The sequence below is a fragment of the Lontra canadensis genome, unplaced genomic scaffold (assembly GCF_010015895.1).
Source record: "Lontra canadensis isolate GAN:19392208 unplaced genomic scaffold, GSC_riverotter_1.0 scaffold129, whole genome shotgun sequence".
NCBI lineage: Eukaryota > Metazoa > Chordata > Mammalia > Carnivora > Mustelidae > Lontra > Lontra canadensis.
In genome coordinates, this window is record NW_022631123.1 from 1360374 (window position 1) to 1380753 (window position 20380).

At 32.2% G+C, this 20380-nt stretch overlaps 1 protein-coding gene across 9 annotated transcripts in view; it reads left to right on the forward strand.

Moving 5' to 3' along the window:
• NLGN1 (neuroligin 1) overlaps positions 1 to 20380 on the forward strand; it is an 824956-nt gene that overhangs the window by 366093 nt on the left and 438483 nt on the right. For 6 of the 9 annotated variants that reach the window (XM_032842375.1, XM_032842376.1, XM_032842374.1 and 3 more), the window contains 2 exons: positions 9193 to 9252; positions 16149 to 16301. In XM_032842375.1, coding sequence (XP_032698266.1) covers positions 9193 to 9252; positions 16149 to 16301 — 213 coding nt within the window. The remainder of the gene's footprint in view (positions 1 to 9192; positions 9253 to 16148; positions 16302 to 20380) is intronic. The other 3 variants (XM_032842379.1, XM_032842381.1, XM_032842382.1) reach the window with 1 other exon arrangement.

Sequence of the window (20380 nt, forward strand, 5' to 3'; positions counted from 1 at the left end):
GCCCCTAAATCCAAAAACTTAATGCCAAGGCCAACGTCAAGGAGTTCACTTACTATGTGTTCTTCTAGAACACATAGCCATAGTTTTATGACTTCATGTCTACGTTCAAGTCTTGAATATATTTTGACATTATTTTTGTGTATCAATTAAAATAGGGGTCTGGTGTCATTCTTTTGTTTGTGGTTGTCCAGTTTTTTTAGCACCGTTTGTTGAAGAAACTATACTTTCCCTACTATATATTCTTGGATCCTTCGTTGAAATGTAATTGACCATATATACTTAGGTTTATTTCTGGGGTCTCTATTCTGTTCTGTTGATCTATGTGTCTGCTTTTTACACCAATACCATACTGATTTGATTACTACAGCTTTGTAATACAGTCTAAAATCAGAAGGTGTGATGCTTCCAGCGTTGTTGTCTTTTCTCAGGATTGCTTGGGCTATTTGGGGTCTTTTGTGGTTTCATACAAATTTTAGGATTGTGGGTTCTATTTCTGTGGAAAGCACCATTGGAATATTGAGAGGGATTGTGTTGCATCTGTAGATCACTTTGAGTAATACAGACATTTTAACAATATTAATTCTTTCAGTTTATGGACATCAAAATGTCCATATCTCTTTCCATCTATTTACATCCTCTTTAGTTTCTTTCATTAGTATCTTATTGCTGCACAGATCTTCTGCTTCTTAGTTAAATTTATTACTAAGTATCTTAACCTTTTTGATATTATTGTAAATGGGATTGTTCTCTCAATTTTTCTTTCTGATATTTCATTTTTATAAAAACACAACTGATTTTTGTATATTGATTTTTTCTCCTGCAACTTTTCTGAAATTGTTTATTAGTTCTTTCTGTATTTATGTGGAGTCCTTAGGACTTCCTATATATAATATCGTATCACCTGCAAATAGAGGCAATTTTGCTTCTTCATTTCCAATTTGGACGCATTTTATTTCTTTTTTCTTGCCTAATTGCTTTGAATGGGACTTCTAGTGCTATGTTGAATAAAAGTAGTGAGAATGGGCACCCTTGTTTTGTTCCTGATCTTGGAGGAAAAGCTTTCAGCATTTCATGATGGATATGATGTTAAGTATGGACTTATTATTTATGGCCTTTATTATGTTGAGATACTTTTCCTCTATACACAGTCTATTGAGTTTTTATCATGAAAAGATACAGTGTTTTGTCAAATGCTTTTTCAGCTTCTATCATGATCATATGATTTTCAGCCTTCATTTTGTTAATGCGATATGTCACATTAATTTGTTAATGTGGAACCATCTTTATATCCCACTTCATCATGATATATGATCTTTTTATGTATTGATGAATCCGGTTTGCTAATATTTTGTTGAATATTTTTGCATCTATGTTCATTGGGGATATTGGCTGTGATTTTCTTTTCTTGTAGTGTGCTCATTAGGCTTTGTTATCAGGTGATACTACCTCATAAAATGAGTTTGGAAGCATACCATGCTTTTCAATTTGGGGGAAAACTTTAAGAGAAATTGGTATTAGTTTTTCTTTAAATGTTTGGCAGAATCCAGAAGAGATGTATTTTGGAAAGCAATGGAATGAAGAGATAAAATCTGGAAAGAATAAGGAGGGTCTTATGGTTCAATCTGGGGCATTTAGTCTAAAATAATAAGAAAGAAGCAGACAGTAAAAATTTTTATTTAAGTAGTGAAACAATGAAAGTGATGTTTAGTGAACACTAATCTGACCTGCATTTTTAAAAAAATATTTGAAATGACTTGTTTCCATTTTGAATAAAAAATCTTTTTTTTTGCTCATGAATTTCTAAAACATCAAAATGAGTGTTGAACTATATTTAGTTTTCATCTGTCTCGTTATAGCTATTTTAAAATTCACAGTACAAGTTTTTTGTATATGCTCTTGAGTTCCTGTTCCCTTGGAATGCTTGCAATTTTAGTCTTAGAAGGAGTTGAATGTGTGTACATTTTAGCTGATGGTGATTAAATCTTTTTCTTTTTGGGTTTGCCACTATTATTTTCTATAACTTCAAAAACCTATGGCATACAAAATGGCTTGGGAGATGGTCTAGAGTCTAGATGACAGTGAGAGCAACTATGAGGTTACTGCAATAATTCAGTCATGTGATAGTGATGGCCACAGACAAGGCCAATAATAGAGAGTTCTGGAAAAGAATGACAGGAATAAAATTGGAGAAGCAGTAGGAAGTTATAACTCTGAAAGCAAAACCTTTTTGGGGGGTAAAATTGGCTTTGAGGTGGACCTGATGGGCATCCCTATTATGCTGAGAAGGGGTGAGATATCCACGTAGACGTCACTTACAGAATATTTATCTTTGTATGAATATAAGAGTGGTCAGGATATGTTAATTCTCATCATGTTAAATCTTAGGCAAAATAAATTTAAATTCAAATACATGTTTAATAGAAAACTTTAAAATACTCATAAAATTTTTAGATGTGCTGGAGTGTTAGATTTTTCTTTTTGATGATATTCATTTTATTTACAAACAGAAAATAGAGGAGAGTTACAGACTCCTTTTCCATCATCTCATTTCTTCTCATGAACTATTTTCATCTGATAAGAACATAATGCAGACCTCTGTGTGAAGTATTCTCTGCCCTACGATTTGGAGTGACCTCACCTCTTTGTGATTTTCTCTTTAAGATTCAGATAGGGCCCAATTTGTCAGTGTGTGCTTAAACCCTTTAAATGACTTCCTACTGATTTCAGGGTTAAGACAAAAATCCCTAGGCTAGAGAAGCTGCGTACTCATCCTCATCTCCCACTACTCTCTGTTCTCCTTTGCCAACCTCAGCAACCTCCAGGCTCCCTCTAACTTTAGGGCCTTTCTGCCAAGAATCTTCTTTCCACCCTACCTTCCAAACCCCAGCCTCGTTGCTTGCTTAGTACTGAGCTGTCTTTCAGTCCTTGGGTTTAGCTAGGTTGCCTTGTATAACCTCTCGTAACCCCAAGACTTTTTTTTCTTAACACAATCTGTAAGTATATGCTTATGCGTGTGATTATTTGCTTTAAGTCTCTCTCTTTGACAAAATTAACTTTCATGAGGGCTGAAGTCCTGCCTGTGCTGTTCACCATGTATGCTGGTGACCTAGCATAGCATGTATTTGGAAAAGCTGGACGACTAAATACTGGCAAACATATCAAGGAGTCTGGGCTACTGAGCCCATCACAGACTCATGTGTTGCTGAGAGAGCTCTGGGATCTTGTGGCACTTGTGTCCTCACCCAAGTACATCTCTGGATAATGTTTGGAAAGCCAGGTCAGTTCAGAGTATGTCTTCACAGAGTACTATAGGATTGATTAAGCATATAGGACATTGTTCCAGATGAGAAGGGAGCATTATCCTGACATTCTTCATGATATAAAATACTGCATGTGCATTTATTAAAAAATCAAACAAATGTAGTGTTAAGAAAATAACAAGCTTGTGCGAATTTGGTGATGCTCAGATTAAGAGTTAGCCTATTTTACTTACTGTTTAATCTACTTAAAAAAAAATCCCCAGATCCTATCACTTTTGTTCTAGACAGGATTGCTTTTGACTTCCAAGTGTTGTAATAAAAGTAATTTTATGAAAAAGCAACTTGTTTTCCTTATAAATATGAATGAGCTCTTCTCAGTGTACTGAATCCAAGATTTCTCTTTCCTTTTTTCCTGACCTTAACATCAAATTTTCTTTTACCCAAAAGTCATGTTTTTTTTAAATTTTTATTTTTTTCAAAAGTCATGTTTTAAGCTATGCTCTGCCTCTGAAGAACTGAGGGAGTGTGTTTTTTTTTTTTTTCATGCAGGTGTTTTCTTCTAACACAAAAATAAACACAGAGCTTATCTACTTCTTTTATACCCTTGGAATCTGGTCCTTTCTATAGCATATGTACATTTGAACCACTAGCCTAAATAGGCAGCTCTCCTAAGAGATACTGAAACATCATGCATGGCATAGTAGTGCCACCAAGATTTGCACAGATATGGATTCTTTAAAAACCATGAATTCTTCCAAAGTTTGCTTCCAATATCTCATCACAGCAGTTTGCATTATATTTTTATTTTCTCATCATGCATAGTTGTGACATTGCACAAGAATGCTGACTTTTAATTGAAAAATTATTAAGAAAATTATTCTCAGCTATGATTTCTTTACATATTAACAAAATCAGTGGTTTAATAAGTGTGATAACCTTTAGTTAATAAGTATAGTCATATCAAATTAATGAGTATTATCTCAAATCAGTTGCTTTCACTCATTTCTGTATCCTCAAGAGTTGTGTATTGTAGTTCTATAAAACTCACAAAATTTCAATAGGTAAAATTTACTACCTTTGCAATGACACCAACTGTCATGATATCTGATTTCTTTAAGTCATTGTATTTTAATGTTTATTAATTTGGAAAAAATCAAATACAGTAACATCTGCTACTTTTATCTGTAATATACTGAATTCCAGCATTGTCTTCTATACAGAGTGGACATAGATTTTTACACCCTTGATTCTAGTTTTATACAGACTAAGAACATTCCTGAAAATATTTAAATCTTTTTAAATCCAATTGCCCCAGAACAAGTAGCAACATACTTGTATTTTCCCATTCTGTGGAAGCAGCCTTAGGAATCCCATGAAGTCAGTTTACCTCAAAGTCTGGTGGGGAAAGAATAGAGCAAGGTCTATTAGCTAGGGCTGTCCATGTACCACAACGGAACTCACAACAGCCTAGAGCTCTAAATAATCCTAAAGTTTTCAAAGACTTGCCCTCTTAAGAAGGCCACATTTCTCATGGCCAGCTTTCTAAGTCAGAAGCTAATAATACCCTCAACCTGCTTGTCTTTTGTAGATATGTGTGACACAAAGTACAGATAATTTCTGCTGAATTGAACATGTAATGAAGGAATTTATAATCAGTTCTAATGTATTTGAGACCTAAAGTATATTAGCCCTTCATCAAAGAGAAGGATAAAAAGCAGCATTAATATGGGTGGATAGTAATTATTTCAGGGCCTCATAATTATTCTCCAGTTAACTACAGAGAAATGCTGATATTTTTATTCCTTTTTTTAAAAATAAAAAGCACTGTGGTCAGATCCTAAAATGTAAGACTGCATCATAAGTCCTTTGTAAAGGCCAACACTTTGAATTATGCTTATATTAATGGCATAGAAACTCTTGGGATTTAAATGAGTTCAAAGTTCATGGTTAGGAGCTCCCTTTACCTTCATGGGTAGGAATTCCCTTTACCTTCCTAGTCCTGTTGGTTCACCACTGAATCTATTTATTGCCTATAGGAGATATAAAATATAGTAATTACTCTCACTCCCTTTCAAAATGACAGGAGGTCCACTTTCCTATTAACTCTAATGAGAGTTATGTGTGCATTCCTCAAGGAGGACAGATCCTATAGTTTCAAGGTAAAATAAATCACTTCTCCAGGTTTAGGGGACTCATTCGCTTTATATTTTGGTGCTTTAAGATACCATTTAAACTGCTTAGTACTGAAAATGCACTGTTTATAGTTTTAAAGAAGCATAAGCTATGGTTGGAATGTTGTTAATGATTGCTGTACATCTTTGTTGAAGGATAAATGTTTTACCCTTGGGGGAAATAATGTTGATCACTTTATAGGAAATACATGGTCTCTAAAATGTGGTTGTCTAATTTTTGTAAGAAAATTAATGACAATCACCTCTTACTATATTTTCTTTCAATTAAAAAAACTTCAACATTTGTTATTATATCAAATGATGTCAATGTAGAATAAACTAAAAATGAGCCAGATATCCTAGATATCTTAGAAAGAAGGAAGCTCAAAGCAACAGGCTATTTTCCTTCCAGCCTGGGAATAAGGAATCTTGAGATCATGTAGGGATCTGTTTCTGTAACCCACAAGCATATGTTTACTCTGTTTGAGTCTTCCTTAGAGAAACCAATGTTGGGTTTTTCAATTTGCAATGCCGGACCTTCTCAAATATTTGTTTCTTGTGCCTTTAAGCATTGAGATAAAGGAAATCTGGGGTTTTGTTTTCTTTTTATAACCATTTTGGCCAAAAATTGTTATCAGCCCTCTTCTCCCCAGGGAAGCTTCAAAAAGTCAGATGTGTAAACAATTCTTGATGTTAAGAAAACCCAATTATGCTGAAATTATGAAAATATTGCTGGAACCCCTACTGTGGGAACAATTTAATATCATACAATAACAGATTTTATTTAGTTAAGTGTACTTCTTTAGTTGGGAGAATTTGACTTAACCTTTTTCCAAGATAATGATGTCCCCATCTATTTATGATGCTGAATATCTATATGTTTGTAACTTTTCAGATTTACTATAGTAAAAGATGTTCCATCTAGTGCATGTATGTGATCATTATCCCACCTCAGTTAAGAGGCATGCAGTTTCCTGATAAGACTGCAGCAAAAAATGTGGTTCAACTATTCTATCCATGAAAAAGTCATCTCATGGTATATGCGGTATCATTTCCATGGCTTCCTTATTTATGCAGACCCAGAGTCATATAGCAACTGAGAACTATGTCCCATGTGCAAACAAGTGGCAGATCATGTTTTCATAAAAATTCTCTTGCTATCATATCTTGTGCAAACCCAAGAACCAGCAATAATTCTCCTTCTCCTTCTTCTTCTTCTTCTTCTTTTAAGAATTATTTATTTATTTGAGGGGGAAATAGGCATGGAGAGGGAGAGAGAGTCTTAAGCAGACTCCAGCCTGAGCACAGAGTTTGGGGCAGGGCTGAGTTCAAACCCAGAGCCGGTTTCGGTCACTTAACCGACAGCACTAACTAAGAACCAGCTATTCTGTGTGTGTGCAAAGTATGTAAAACTACTGGCTAGGTGACTGTAGAACCTGAATGATTTCCTGAAGAAGTCCCATGAATTACCTCGGGTTATCCTAGCGCAGGAAAGAAAGACACTTCATCTGAATTGTTCAAAAAAGGCCTGAACAAAGTGATGAGAGTCACTTAATTTAATTGTGATGGGTTTTACATGTGTCTCCAAATGTTAGTGAACTGATGATTCAGCAAAAAAAATTTTTTTGAACTCACACTAATGGTTTCTTAATAGAGCCAAGAATTAAGCAAATTTAGTAATTTATCTAAAATTGGAAAGTAGATAGTGGTTTGGGTGGCAATAAATAATGACCACGGCACTTAATCTGTGTTGTCTATTAGTAAATCAAGCTATAATTTCTATACAGCATCCTTGAAAATAGAAATGCAAGAAATCATATTTGTTGAGGTCTGTTCATTTATTGTTTAAGGTAGTTAAAAGAAAAATAAAAAGCTTGAAAACAATTTTCCAAGCCTAATATTTTGTGTGGTTTTCAAACTGGAAATATTTCAAATATAGTTTTTGATACAGCAATTTTTTAATTTAAAAAAAAACTATCTCTATTTTTCGGAAATGTAGCTACATTGTTGCATGGACATCCCAAAATGGTATTTTTTGCACTAAGCAGGGTCATGTTAAAGAAATGTAGATTTCTGTGAACTTGCAACAGAGTGTCAATTAACATAGACTTGTTTTCATCTAGGTTTTCTCTTAATGGAATGATTGCTTACAAGAGTGACTATAAAAGTATATCACTCAATTTATTGTGTACAGCTCCTCTGTCTATATTTGGAATGACCTTGAAACCATGACCTTACAACGAGTAGTCAATGAGTCGCTTCAGTAAATCATTAATTTCTCCAATTCCAATCTTTTGATCTTTGCCAGTTAGTACTATTTTTCAAGGCTGTTTCTCTGCACTGATGAAACATAACTGGATTATATCTCTTTTTTTCCCCTTCCATTTTCTGGGATGGTGTTTTCCATTCTTTGAGGGTTCTGATAATAGGTATAGTTTGAATTACAAACATAATGCACAGTAATCGCTGAAAAGACTCAGAAGACTTTCTCAAAATGTATAACAATCCTTCCTTATGAAGTGTGCTTACAGTTAATGCCTGCTTCTTTTCTATTTATATTATTGAAATCAATACATGACTTTCAGTCTTTTTTTCCCCTTCCTTTTTCTATGAATGTTATTTTATGCATGACAAAATTCTCTTGCTTACTGCTGTGTTTGGCTGTCTTTTAACTTGAGTGTCCTGTGTTTGTAATGATTGCTTTTGCATGAGGATTATGAAATGTCATACAAATTAAATGGTTGTGGAAACAAAAAGAAATGTGGGGCTTCACTTGCTTTTTTTTTGTGCTGAATATGTCAATTATGTGACACTTAAAATTACTTTCAAATGGCCTTTGACTTCCCCTTTGGTGTGCTTCTTTATTCTAGCAAATTAATATTGTTAAGTATAATAAAACATTTATTAAACATTCACAGTGTTTTAGTATAATTATTATCCTAAAAATGATTCCTTTATAAATAACTATACTGGAAGTGAAATTGCAAGAGGACATAATTCTGTTATATTACTAAATTGTTTATGAAATGTAAGCCTTGACTCTGTAACTAACTTAATAACCAAACACTGACTTCTATTGATGCTACCGTTGCTCTACAGAGTGATGAGATTATCTGTTCATACTTTTTTACAGGTTGCAAATGTCTTAAATCCACAGCTAATATTTAATTAAAACACATGGGGAAATATTTAATGACAAGTAATTTTAAAAAGTCACAGTTTTGAAAAATGTATGATATAAAAAGGTGTAAAATGCAAGTGTTAATGCTCTTACAAAAAATTAGGAGGAAAAAAAGAAAAGAAAACACCCTAAAAATGTTCATATCTCTATTTTCCCTAATGTTATTATATTGTCCCAAATTAAAGATGAGTTTGGCCTACTTTCTTTATTGTTGTCACTAATTCAAATTAGAAAAGACACTGAATAAATTAAGTTCTTTCAGCTAAAACTGTTTACTTTTTTTATGCAGTGGATATTAAAAAAAAAAATCATTTCCTTTGCTTATGACTTGAGTTTCAAACCATAATGTATTTTTTATGCTGGATATATTCACAAACCAAATCTTCTATAAGATATTTTGGGGAGAGGGATTCTTTTTTTTAAACAAAATAGATAATCAACTTTGACTTAACCACTTCCCCACTCTTTTTGGAAATACCCTTGAGAATTTTAGTATTTACATTTATTTTTTTTCCCCTCAGTCTTGTTTATTCTTGAATTGTCTTTTTTTTTCCCTCCATTTCTCCGTTCTCAATCCTAGGTCCCCTTACAAAGAAACAGACAGATGATTTAGGTGATAATGACGGTGCTGAAGATGAAGGTATTTTTTTTTCCACCAAATCTATTTGCATGACAAGGGCCTCAATCACTTTTTCCACCCCTTTCTATTTTTTTACTTCTTGTCTTTTTTTGAAGAGTTGTTTTTAATTCCCGTTTTTGATGTGTTTTGTCTTCTTGCTTGTTGTTACACATAAATATACATTTTTAATTTTTTTAAAAAAATGAATGTTAAGTTTTACATTTTGATGCCAACCATTAAAATGTTTTAGAAAGAGGGGCATTTTTTTTTTTTGTTTTCTTGAACTGACTTTTGATATGTTCCATCCCATGTTTTGACTGAAATTTGTCCACATTCTTTGAACTAACAATTTCTCCCCCTGTAGTCTTTCTGTACCCATTTTGCATGTTTTCTAATCTATGTAAATATTTTACCCAGTATCAAAATGTGTTTCATTTTTACCTTTGACATTTGTTTAAAAAGAACCCCATACCCAATAAAATGAAGGACAACCAAAGGCTGATATAAAGTGTTTCTTGAGCAATATAATTTATATGACAAAAATGCTGTTTTCTATTGATTTGCTTAAATATTATATAAATAAATTCAATTGTATAGATAAGACAGGCATTCCACCTATTTAAATTAACTGTAGTAAACACTGTGCAATCACTTCAGTACTCCAGACAGATTTGATGGATATCCTTTCATTTCAAAAGCACATAATTTCTAGCCTGGTTATGGAAGTGTTCTGATTTTCTGGGTATTGCCAACTATAAGCAATAAAATATATACTACTTTCCTAATATCAAAATTGTTTTCTCTTTCTAATTTTCTTATGACATGCAATTCTGATATACTCTGTACATGTAAATACTTGTTAGATTGATTTGACACTTCTCATTCCATTGTGTACCTTTACCTGGTGTTAGGTGGAGTATCCAGAGGGGACCATTGATATTTTCAGTTCACCTTCAGTCCACTTGGGACTTTTTTTTTTAATGCTAACCTAGTTATGATTCTTCAAGAAGTGACTCATGTTATCCCAGGTTTAAAAGTAACTCCCAGAGCCCTAGAAATTAAATCTCATAACGATATCAATAATACAGTATGAATGGCTTTCCAAAATAAAATAACCTACAAGCAGTTCAGCAGAAATGCTAGTTACATGACTTAAAACTATGAATGAATATGTCCTTACTAAACAACTTGAATTATCTTCATTTAGATATTTATATAATAAACTACTTCACAGTAGAAAATTGAATTATAGAGGTGAAGTATTGAAAGCTTAAACATTATATTGTGTTTTAATATTTTTATAACATTTAAGAATTATTTTGATTAAATGAAATTTATGATCTCTGATTAAAAGCACATTTACCAGGGTGCCTGGGTGGCTCAATGGGTTAAGCCTCTGCCTTCAGCTCAGGTCATGATCTTAGGGTCCTGGGATCCAGCGGAACCCAGCTCTTTGCTCAGTGGGGAACCTGCTTCCCTCTCTCTCTGCCTGCCTCTCTGCCTACTTGTGATCTCTCTCTCTGTCAAATAAATAAATAAAATCTTTAAAAAAAAATAAAAATACGTTTACCATGAACCCCAACAGTGAATTAAAGATTAAACACAAAGCAGTCATTAATATTTGAAATAAATCATTATAGCTGTCCATGAGTTGTCATTTTGAATGCTAAATAGATAAAAATAAACATAATATCAAAATGCAAATTGTGTTTTTTAAAAATATTGTTGGAAATCAGAAGTTTTCAAACATTCGAGACATTTGTTGACTGTGTTCTCACAGCTTTAAGAAGACTGCTTCCACTTAGCGGCTTTGGGATTTGCTGAGCCCTTTGAAAATCCTTAACTCCTAGACATTTGTTATTTAAATAATACTTAAATATAAAGAACTTCTTAGTGTGTCGCCTTGTAAACTCTACATTTTCTGAAAGAACTCACAAAGTTAGTATACATAATTTTCCTATTTAAAAAATAATTCGCTGAGCATCAAGTAAGACATTTACAAGTTTACAAAAGATACTTCTGAGCCACCATAACGAGCTAAACCCCATATATGTGAATCTGTTTTACAGACCTCTTTCGAAGCACATTTAACATTTTTAAATAGCCATTAAAAATGTACTAAAACCCCTGTTTAAATTGGCAGGTAGTATTCAGGTTAAGTACTAAGCCAGTCAGTCACAAAACTTATCAAATCAATATATATTTTTAAATGCTCCGAAGTATAGAATGTAAGAGCAGTCAGTTCAAGTTGAGTCCACTCGTCTGTGCTGTTGTTTTGGATGCTTGTTAAGACAGCAAAGACAAGAAAGATAAATTCAAATATTCTTCAGGATAAAAACAACAACAACAACAACAACAAAAAACCTTTGTAGAAAAGCCTGACCATCATCTATTCAGTTCCTTTTACAATTATTTTGTAGACATGAGTGTGAATAAAAACCAAGGCCAATTTTCATTTTTGATTTGTTCCAAATTATGAATCACCATCACTAGACATAAAACCACAAATATAAACTACTTGAAAAATTACTTTTTACTTTTGTCAGAAGTTAAGTTACTTATTCTCCATTATTCACTGATAACTGAAATCTTTACTTGATTTCTCAGCCATTGAACTCAGAGGCTACCAGGGATATTGACTGGGAGGTGCTTCTCATTCACTTAAACTAACCCAAGGCTTCTTCCTGGAGCACTATTCATTACTTCTAATTCTCCTCTGTGTCTTTACCGTTAGTTATTCTTTTGCCATCTTTAGGCCAGTCACAATTTTTATCACTTTTCATTTGTGTTTTATAATAGCCAAAAAACTACATATTTCATAGGCTATTTCCATAGTTTCAAAAAGACTAATCTGAAGTGATAAAAATGGGTCAAAGCAACACTGTAGATCTACCAATTTATTTTGGGAATTTAGGAGATATTTAAAATTATTTTAATTGTGCTAGGAATACCTTAATATTAATATTTCAATATTCAGATGCAATTTTATATTTTAAATATAGCCTTTTAAAACTGCTCTTATAGATGTTTATATATTTTTTAACTAAAAATTATATTTAGCCAACACTTCTATATTCTTTTGCTGGTTTGGAATGAGGTTGGTACCTGAGGTTGGTAGAATTAGTAAAGGGGGACACAACAACGTCTTGAAATATGTCAGAGAAAATTTTAATTGAGGCAATACCCCACGATTTAAAAACTATTAAATGCCAAAAACTCTCAATTATTGGCAATTACGGACTTAATGAGTTTTTTTTCTTAAGAAAAGGAAACCAGTAAGCATATTTAAGGAGTTATGTGACTAATAATTAGTCATTAAGACCATTAAAGGGGGTTGTGATTCCCAAACCCTGGTTGTCAAGCACAAATAAATCCCCATTAATTGCTCTAGATTTGTTGACATTTGCTACATTGCCTTAAAATTTTGGTTTATCAGGAAGATAAAATAGCTACTAAAATTTAAAATAGAGCTATCTACTCAGATTCCAAGTCTATTACTTTTTTAACTTGAAAAACTACATACTTGCCTACCCTAAATAACCATCAGTGTAGTACTTCCCCCTTTACCATCCACTCTTTTCAGAGACTTAGATGCTTGGCAAGGCCTTAAAAAATGTACATAACAGAAAATATAAACATGCTTTATGAACTTTTGTATTTTTACTGTACCTAAACTAGTGTTTTAGTCTCTGAGAGTGGTTTTGATTTTAGTAAAGTCAGTAGCAGATGCTTAGGCAAAGTCAGAAATATTAGGTGAAATCCACCTTATTTATAGAGAAAAATATGAGACAAGATTTAGAGGGATGACTTGGGTCTAATAAATTCATCATAAATTCCTAAAGTACATCTAATACATTTGCACCAAAGACATAATGGTTCCTTAAAATTTTATTAAAATGATGACATTAGCAGATGGTATTCAATAGTAGGCTATCTGATATATTATTTATAAAGATTCTGTCTTTTTAAAATAAAAGTAAATACAGATATAATTTACACTGTTTATATATATTATTATACTATTATATTTGAACTATTTACTATTTATATTTACATTAAAAAGACCTATATCCTATGAAGAAAATAAAGTCTAGGATAGACCCCTGTGATAAAAACACTATCATAAATAGAACTCCAATTATCCTGTAATAGAAATATGACATCTTTCCAAACTTTATTAGCAATTTTAAAGGTTGTTATATGCAAGAATTTTACTTATTTTGATAATTAGTATCAAAATTTGGTAATTTTCATGAATGTGACTTTTTAAAAATTTTTATTTATTTATTTGACAGAGAGAGAGAAGAAGCAGGTAGAGTAGCAGGCAGAGGGAGAAGGAGAAGCAGGCTCCCTGCTGAGTAAGAAGCCTGACTCAGGGCTGGATCCCAGGACTCTGGGATCATGACCTAAGCCAGCCAAAGGCAGTTGCTTAACCAACTGAGCCACCTAGGTGCCCCTAAAATTTTGATAATTACCCCATATAGCATAAGCTTCAGGATTACTTCAAGCAAAAAGAAATATTGTTCAGAACATAGGACTAGAATCATACATAACATTCCAGAAAAGAACTTCTTGGTATATTAAGTTCTTGGACAACGTTGAAATCTTTGAGAAATTTGAAAAGATAAATTGGAAATTAGAATCAGCCCAAACTATTCTTAATTCTCTCAAGTCTAAGTTTTCAAAGAAAAGTAAAGAGATACCACCCAAAATAGCTCGTGGGATGTATTGTCATATTTTCAGTGTTTCCTGACGATGTCCACTTCATTCTGTTATTAGGTATAAAATGTGGCAAGTTGTCTCAATGTTTGCCTGTATTGTTTTCCAGGTGAACAGAATGGTTCTACCAAGATTTCATTACAGTTCACAGTTGGTGCTTTGTAATTCTATGTAATTTTAATTAAAGAAGAATTCTGAAACAGCCTCCCTCTGTGCTACCTACAAGCATACAATTAGCAGAGTATAGTGTCTGCTGTGAACAGTCAGTTAATGATTTCAGTTTAATAATTTATTACTGCTTCTTCGGTGCCAGCCATCCTAGAAAAATAAGCTAAAACCGTATGTAGCAAACAGACATTTAAAAATGGAAGATAGTTAAAAATTTCAAAAGGATTGTTTTCTCTGTGTAAGCCTAACATCTCCTCAGGCCCCCACATCTTTACAAATGAGTGAATACAATTTTCCCTCCTAATGATTTAAGGAGAAAATAAATTTAAGTTTTCCTTCTAAATGTAATTGTGTCTAATTGATAGTTTTGATGTCAAAGTATCCTCCTTTTACCACTTAAAAATAAGACACTCTTCTCAAGTACACGCTTGGAGAGGAAGAAGGGGATTATGGTAAATTTATATACTGGTATTAAGTTAAATTTAAAATAGGCTTTTAAGAAAAGTCTCTGAATTCTGCAGTGAGCTGTTTTCCTAACTTGAAAATCTGGACAAATGAGTTGAGCTGCCATTTCTCATCCTAAAAGGATTTTTAATTTAAGGAAATCACTATTATAGCAGTAGAAAAGTTGAGGCATTTATATTATTTACCCTTTTCATAGGAAACGTAAAGCAGCATCTAAATAATGACCAGATTTTTCAATGAGTTTATACTATATTAGTCCATTCTGAAAGCTGAAACCTCAGTTGCAAAGATATAGGAGATTTAAGTTTGATAAAAAATGCCAAAAACAAAGGAACAAATCTACACTTTTAAATGGTGTTTTTTAATATTGTCATTAACAAAAAGAAAATACACTCAATCTAATTTAGTATCAATTGTGGGTAAAAGACATAATGGGCTATTATAGAACAGTAATGTTTGATGTGTGTATGTATGTATTCATAATCATATACATACATATATAATATTTCAATATTAGATAGTTAAAACCATGCCAATATAAAGTGAAGTACCTACCTCTCTAGAAATTATGGCATTTTTAATACCAATTAAAATTATCTTATGGTTCCCTTATATACTATTTCTAGATCCTTATTGAAAATTACAAAATTTGGGGAAAGTATCTTAGAAAAGCAAACGCAACTGATTAAAAGTCAGAGCTGTTGAAGTCACTTTAACATCATCCTTAAAATTGGGTATTTTATACCTGGTCTTAGCTGTATTTTATTTTATGTCTACATGACAAAATCATAGAGCCAAAATGGGACTAGGAAGAGTACAGGAGTTACACAAAGAGATGAAAAATATAATTTAGTTTGTTTTCTTCTTCCAGAGGGCAGGGTTGGTGGAGTGAGGAAATAACCCAGACTTAACAAATAAACACCATTGAAGTGACAGTACCCTACGTACAACAACAAAAGTGCAGATATACAGCCTAAACATTCATCTGCCAGTTGGCACTTGAGTAGTGAAATGAAACTTTTGGAACCTAAAACACGGTGTTGTAATTATGTTCACAAATTAGAGCATAAATTATTCAATATAATTATGATGCATTCAATAAAACCTTTATGGTAAATAATTAATGGAGAACCAGAGTGTTTTATTCACAATAGCAGTGATAACATTGTCCTTAGCCTATGGCTCATAAATTCCATATGAAGTCTATGACATTGAAAAAAAAAAAACTAGTTCTAAGACCCATTGTCATTCCTCCTTTTTGTTCTACAGTCACTTTAAAAATCAATCAAAAAGCACTAAACTTTACACCCATTTTCAATATGTCCAAGTTTTGTAATTCAGTTTATAATTTTAAACAAAATTTTTGGCTAGAAAACAGTGAATACCTATTGCTCTTTTCACAGTAGCTTTAATATGAGTTGCTGAAGAAACACTTTAACAAAACAGCAATTTGAAGAACTATATTAAAATCATTCTCTTTTGTCCCTAAAATGGAAAATGTATTCTCTGCTTCATTATGTGTGTTATTTGAGGATAAGAACAATTGCCAACCATTTGTTTTTCAGATATTCGGGACAGTGGGGGTCCCAAACCAGTGATGGTGTATATCCATGGTGGCTCATATATGGAAGGTACTGGAAATTTATATGATGGGAGTGTCTTGGCAAGTTATGGCAATGTGATCGTCATCACAGTCAACTATCGACTTGGGGTGCTTGGTAAGAAATCTCTTATTTTCTTTTCACCATTAATCCATGAAGTATGTGGTAGTTTTGTTTTTATTTGTTTTGTTTTCTTTGCTTTGTTTCACTCATGTCTATGCTTGTTGACTTTGTTTGAACCAAAATTTTTGATATTCTTAATAAATTCTGTAAGTGCATTCATAAATTACTTGATGGAAGACAGGTAGGGTTGATTTTAAAATTTGAAGGTAAAAGATAGTGAAATTATTCACTTTGTTCAGTGATGTTTTCCCTGGTTTCACTTGATAGCCCTGTGAAAGGCAACAATTCCCGGGCCTTTCTAAAGACGAATTAGTCCCTGGACAAATTTTTCCTTCCACTTTTTTTTTTTTTTTTATAATGCCATAAAATTGCCTGAAATTTGACATGAGTTTAAAAACAAGTTTATAAGTCTCTTCGAGAATATGCGTATGGACTGGCTTTGTGAAAACATTTTCTGTCATTGTGGTATAAGTTTGGGTTTTTAAAAGATTTGTCAGGTAATAATTAGAAATATTTATCTAAACATATTTACACTAGATTATTTGATTTGGAAAACATATTGATTTTATAAGGTGATAAAGAGTTCAAGTCAATAATGTATACACATGTAAAACAAAATGAAATTGGATATCCTTGGTTTTGAAGAAAATTGTAGGGAAATATTATTTGTAAAATATCAAGTACTCTGAAATAGGCATATTGTTTTATGTAATAACCCATTATTAGAAGGTAAACTTGATATTCTACTTGTATAATTTTATTTTTATAGTATTGCCATAATTATGGGACTAAAATTACTTTATCATTTAATAAGACACTTATACTATGGTATTTTAGTTAAGAGTATTTGCTGACAGAGTACCATTTATCACAAAAGATTTCATCTTTTTAATCTTAATTGTTTTCAGACTCTTATACTATTTACTTTTTAAAGGCATATAATTTATGCTGTTATTTGCAACAAAAGGGCACCTCACACTTTTAATCTCTGAAATATTTTTAAAAAAGAATTTACGTTTTCCTTTATAGTAATTGTTCATATCATATATTTTGGTCTTTGAGGAGCAGTTATTTTTCATCTTCAGTGTTAGTTACTTCTATGTAATTATAAGCCTATTTTCATGTCAATCTTAAGATATTTTTAAAAAAAGCAATAGCTTTTGTCAGATGAGTTTGTATGTCTTGGGGAAGAAGATATTTTAGCAACGCAAAGTGAAATCTTGATATGTTTCTACTTTGTTATTTCGAATTTGGAATGTGGTGGAAAATGGATATACTATGGCAAATGTAGGTGTAAAATATTTCTGTAACATTTTTCAAGTACTCTTTAGTTCCAAAGAGTGTCTGATCAGGCATTGCTTCAGATGTTCTTACAATTTCAGTGGGCAAGCATGAATGTTTTCCCACTAAGGAAAACTGTATATTGGAAAGTTGTATGAAGAGATGTTCATAATCATCTTCTTAATTTTAAATATCAGTGTTGTCATTTGGTTTTTATGCAAGACTTTAAAGTGAGAATTTTCAATATTTTAATATATTTAATTTTATTTATAGTATTCTTTATAGCTTAGTGGCTTTAATATTATTCTCATATTTTTCTGAATTTTTTGAGTTAAAAATCCTGAAGCAGTGACTAGTTTGCCAATTGAAAATTTAAAATTAAATGCCACATTCTGTACAGCAGTGTTTTCAAGGACTTGACCATCCACTTAATCATATGTATTTATTTTATCAAAAAAAGTCTTTTAGCCAGACCTTCTTATGTTGCCTCATTCCATTAGTAGTTGTATTCATATGAAGTAAGATTCCATAAAATGAACTGTTGCATTAATAAAGCTTTTTAAAATAAATATAAACCTTATATTTATTTTAGTAAAGTATATAAATTTTAATAAATATAAATAAACAAACCTTAAAAATAAAGCCCATTTTTTATGTATAACTGACAAGGACCTGACTTCAATCCAATTTGAATCCTATATTTATGTTCATATTCTATCCCTAAATACCACTCCCTAAATGACTGAATTGCAGGAAAACAGAGGCAATAACTAAAAAATGAAGAAATCAGTCAATTGCTTGGTCTGTATAATGGCAAGCAGAGTTGGTGTTGATGATGGATGATTTTCTTAGTAATAGCTCAATATTTGTTCTGCTCTACTGCAATTTAGGATTTAACTTACAGTTTGCTCCTTTGTTGCTCTTAAACATATCATATCCTGATAACCAGCATTAAGGACCAGGTGTCCTTTCTAGACCTCTCAATATGATAAAGTACAAAACTCTGTTAGTGAACATTTTTAGGTGCATCTTGGAACACTAGTTCTGGAAGAGATGTATGTATCTGGTCACTTTGTTCCTCAAATGTGTATTCGGTCTTGTGAAATATATTTAAATGAATTAATTCATGAGAAATAAATTATTGAAACATTTGTTTCAGCACACTTTGCATGTGTGGTATATCACAACCAGAACAACAGCTCATCTGACAACAATAAAGGCTATAGGGTTCTTGCTGTTGTTAATAATTTGTCTAACAGTAACGAGGTAAGCCAAGGTTTCTTGGGTATGGGATCCAAAAGTATTGCTGTTTAGTTTTCATTTGGGCGAGTGCTGGAAAAGAGTCGAAAATAAGATTTGGTCCCACATCAGAGGAAATCCTGAGGTGTGTTTTGATTTGGATGCTTTGGTGTAAAGAATATGAATTTGAGGGTTCAATGTACAATTTGTCTAATTACAAGACCATTGCTCTCTGAAGATTGACAGAAAAAAAATCAAGATGTCTGAAACAGGTAATGTAATTCATGTTGATTTGAATTTGCCATCCCAGAGGAGAAACATTGCAGGCTTTATTTGTTTGTTTGTATTAGTAATAAGTAAAAATGTGATAATGTTTTAGTAATAAAATTTATACAGCTATCTAGAGGCAAGATTCCAGTTTAAAGCATTCCATGTTGAAAAAAAATTTTGTTCACTGCAAAGTAGAAGTGATATAGAAGAAAAATTATCTCCTATTACAGTATTGCTCTGATGAACCTAGGAACAGGTGGGAGTTAGTTGGTCAACTGAGACCTTTTGTGATTTCCTTTAGAGTGGTGACATAGACTACCCTTATTATAATATTGGAAATGCTATTAGTGATCATAAAGAAAGCTGCTAATAAGGTTGAAAAAAGGAAAGGGAGTACAGGGCACTGCCTGCTAATCTCACTTCCCCTGTTTTGTCTGAGCGGTCTCTGTAACTGTATCTCATTCAGGCTCATCCATCCAGCGAACATTTAGACTTTCTTTCACTTCTGGTTGTATACATTCTCTTTCCTCAGCCAGTTTTAACTCTCCATCCTCTCTTATTTAGCATATTGTTACATAGTTTTTAAAAATACATTAAAACATAATTGTTAACAGAAGTATTTTTAAAATTACATCACATAGTTAATAAAACTATCATAATGGAAATTTAGGGAGAAATGTTTTGATTATATGCCCTTAAAGGAGGGAAATAATGTTGAATATTATGGTTGCAAATGGGATAAATATATGTGCTTATGGACAAGAAGTAGAAGGAAGTAAGAAATAAATTGCTCACCATTAGGATGAGATATTGTGCAATTAACAGTTTTGAAAATAGAAACTATCCAAACATTATGTTTTCAAATCTCAAAAATGAAAAAAAAATGCATGAACTAATTTTGCATTAAAAATGTGTCTCAACTGCCTCTTTAAATTTAGAATGAAGTTAATAGTTATTTTTAGAGAAAATGAAAAAGTTTTATACCACTGTTAAGAACTAATTTAGGCAAACAAGACTTTTACCAGATGGAAATTTAATGTTACTTTTATCTTGATATGGATATTTTAGAGACAATTATGTGTTCATAATTCTAGCCCATGTGATTTGGCAAATTTTAGGAGTCTAGTGTTATACTTAATAATCTAGTGGCTATACCACCCCTCTCTGGGGAAAAAAAAAAAAGTTGAAGTTCATCTACTTATAATTGAAGAATTACACTTTAGCTTACTTTATAATTCCATATAGGGCTAAATCATTTAAAACAAGCTTTTTTCCCCATATTT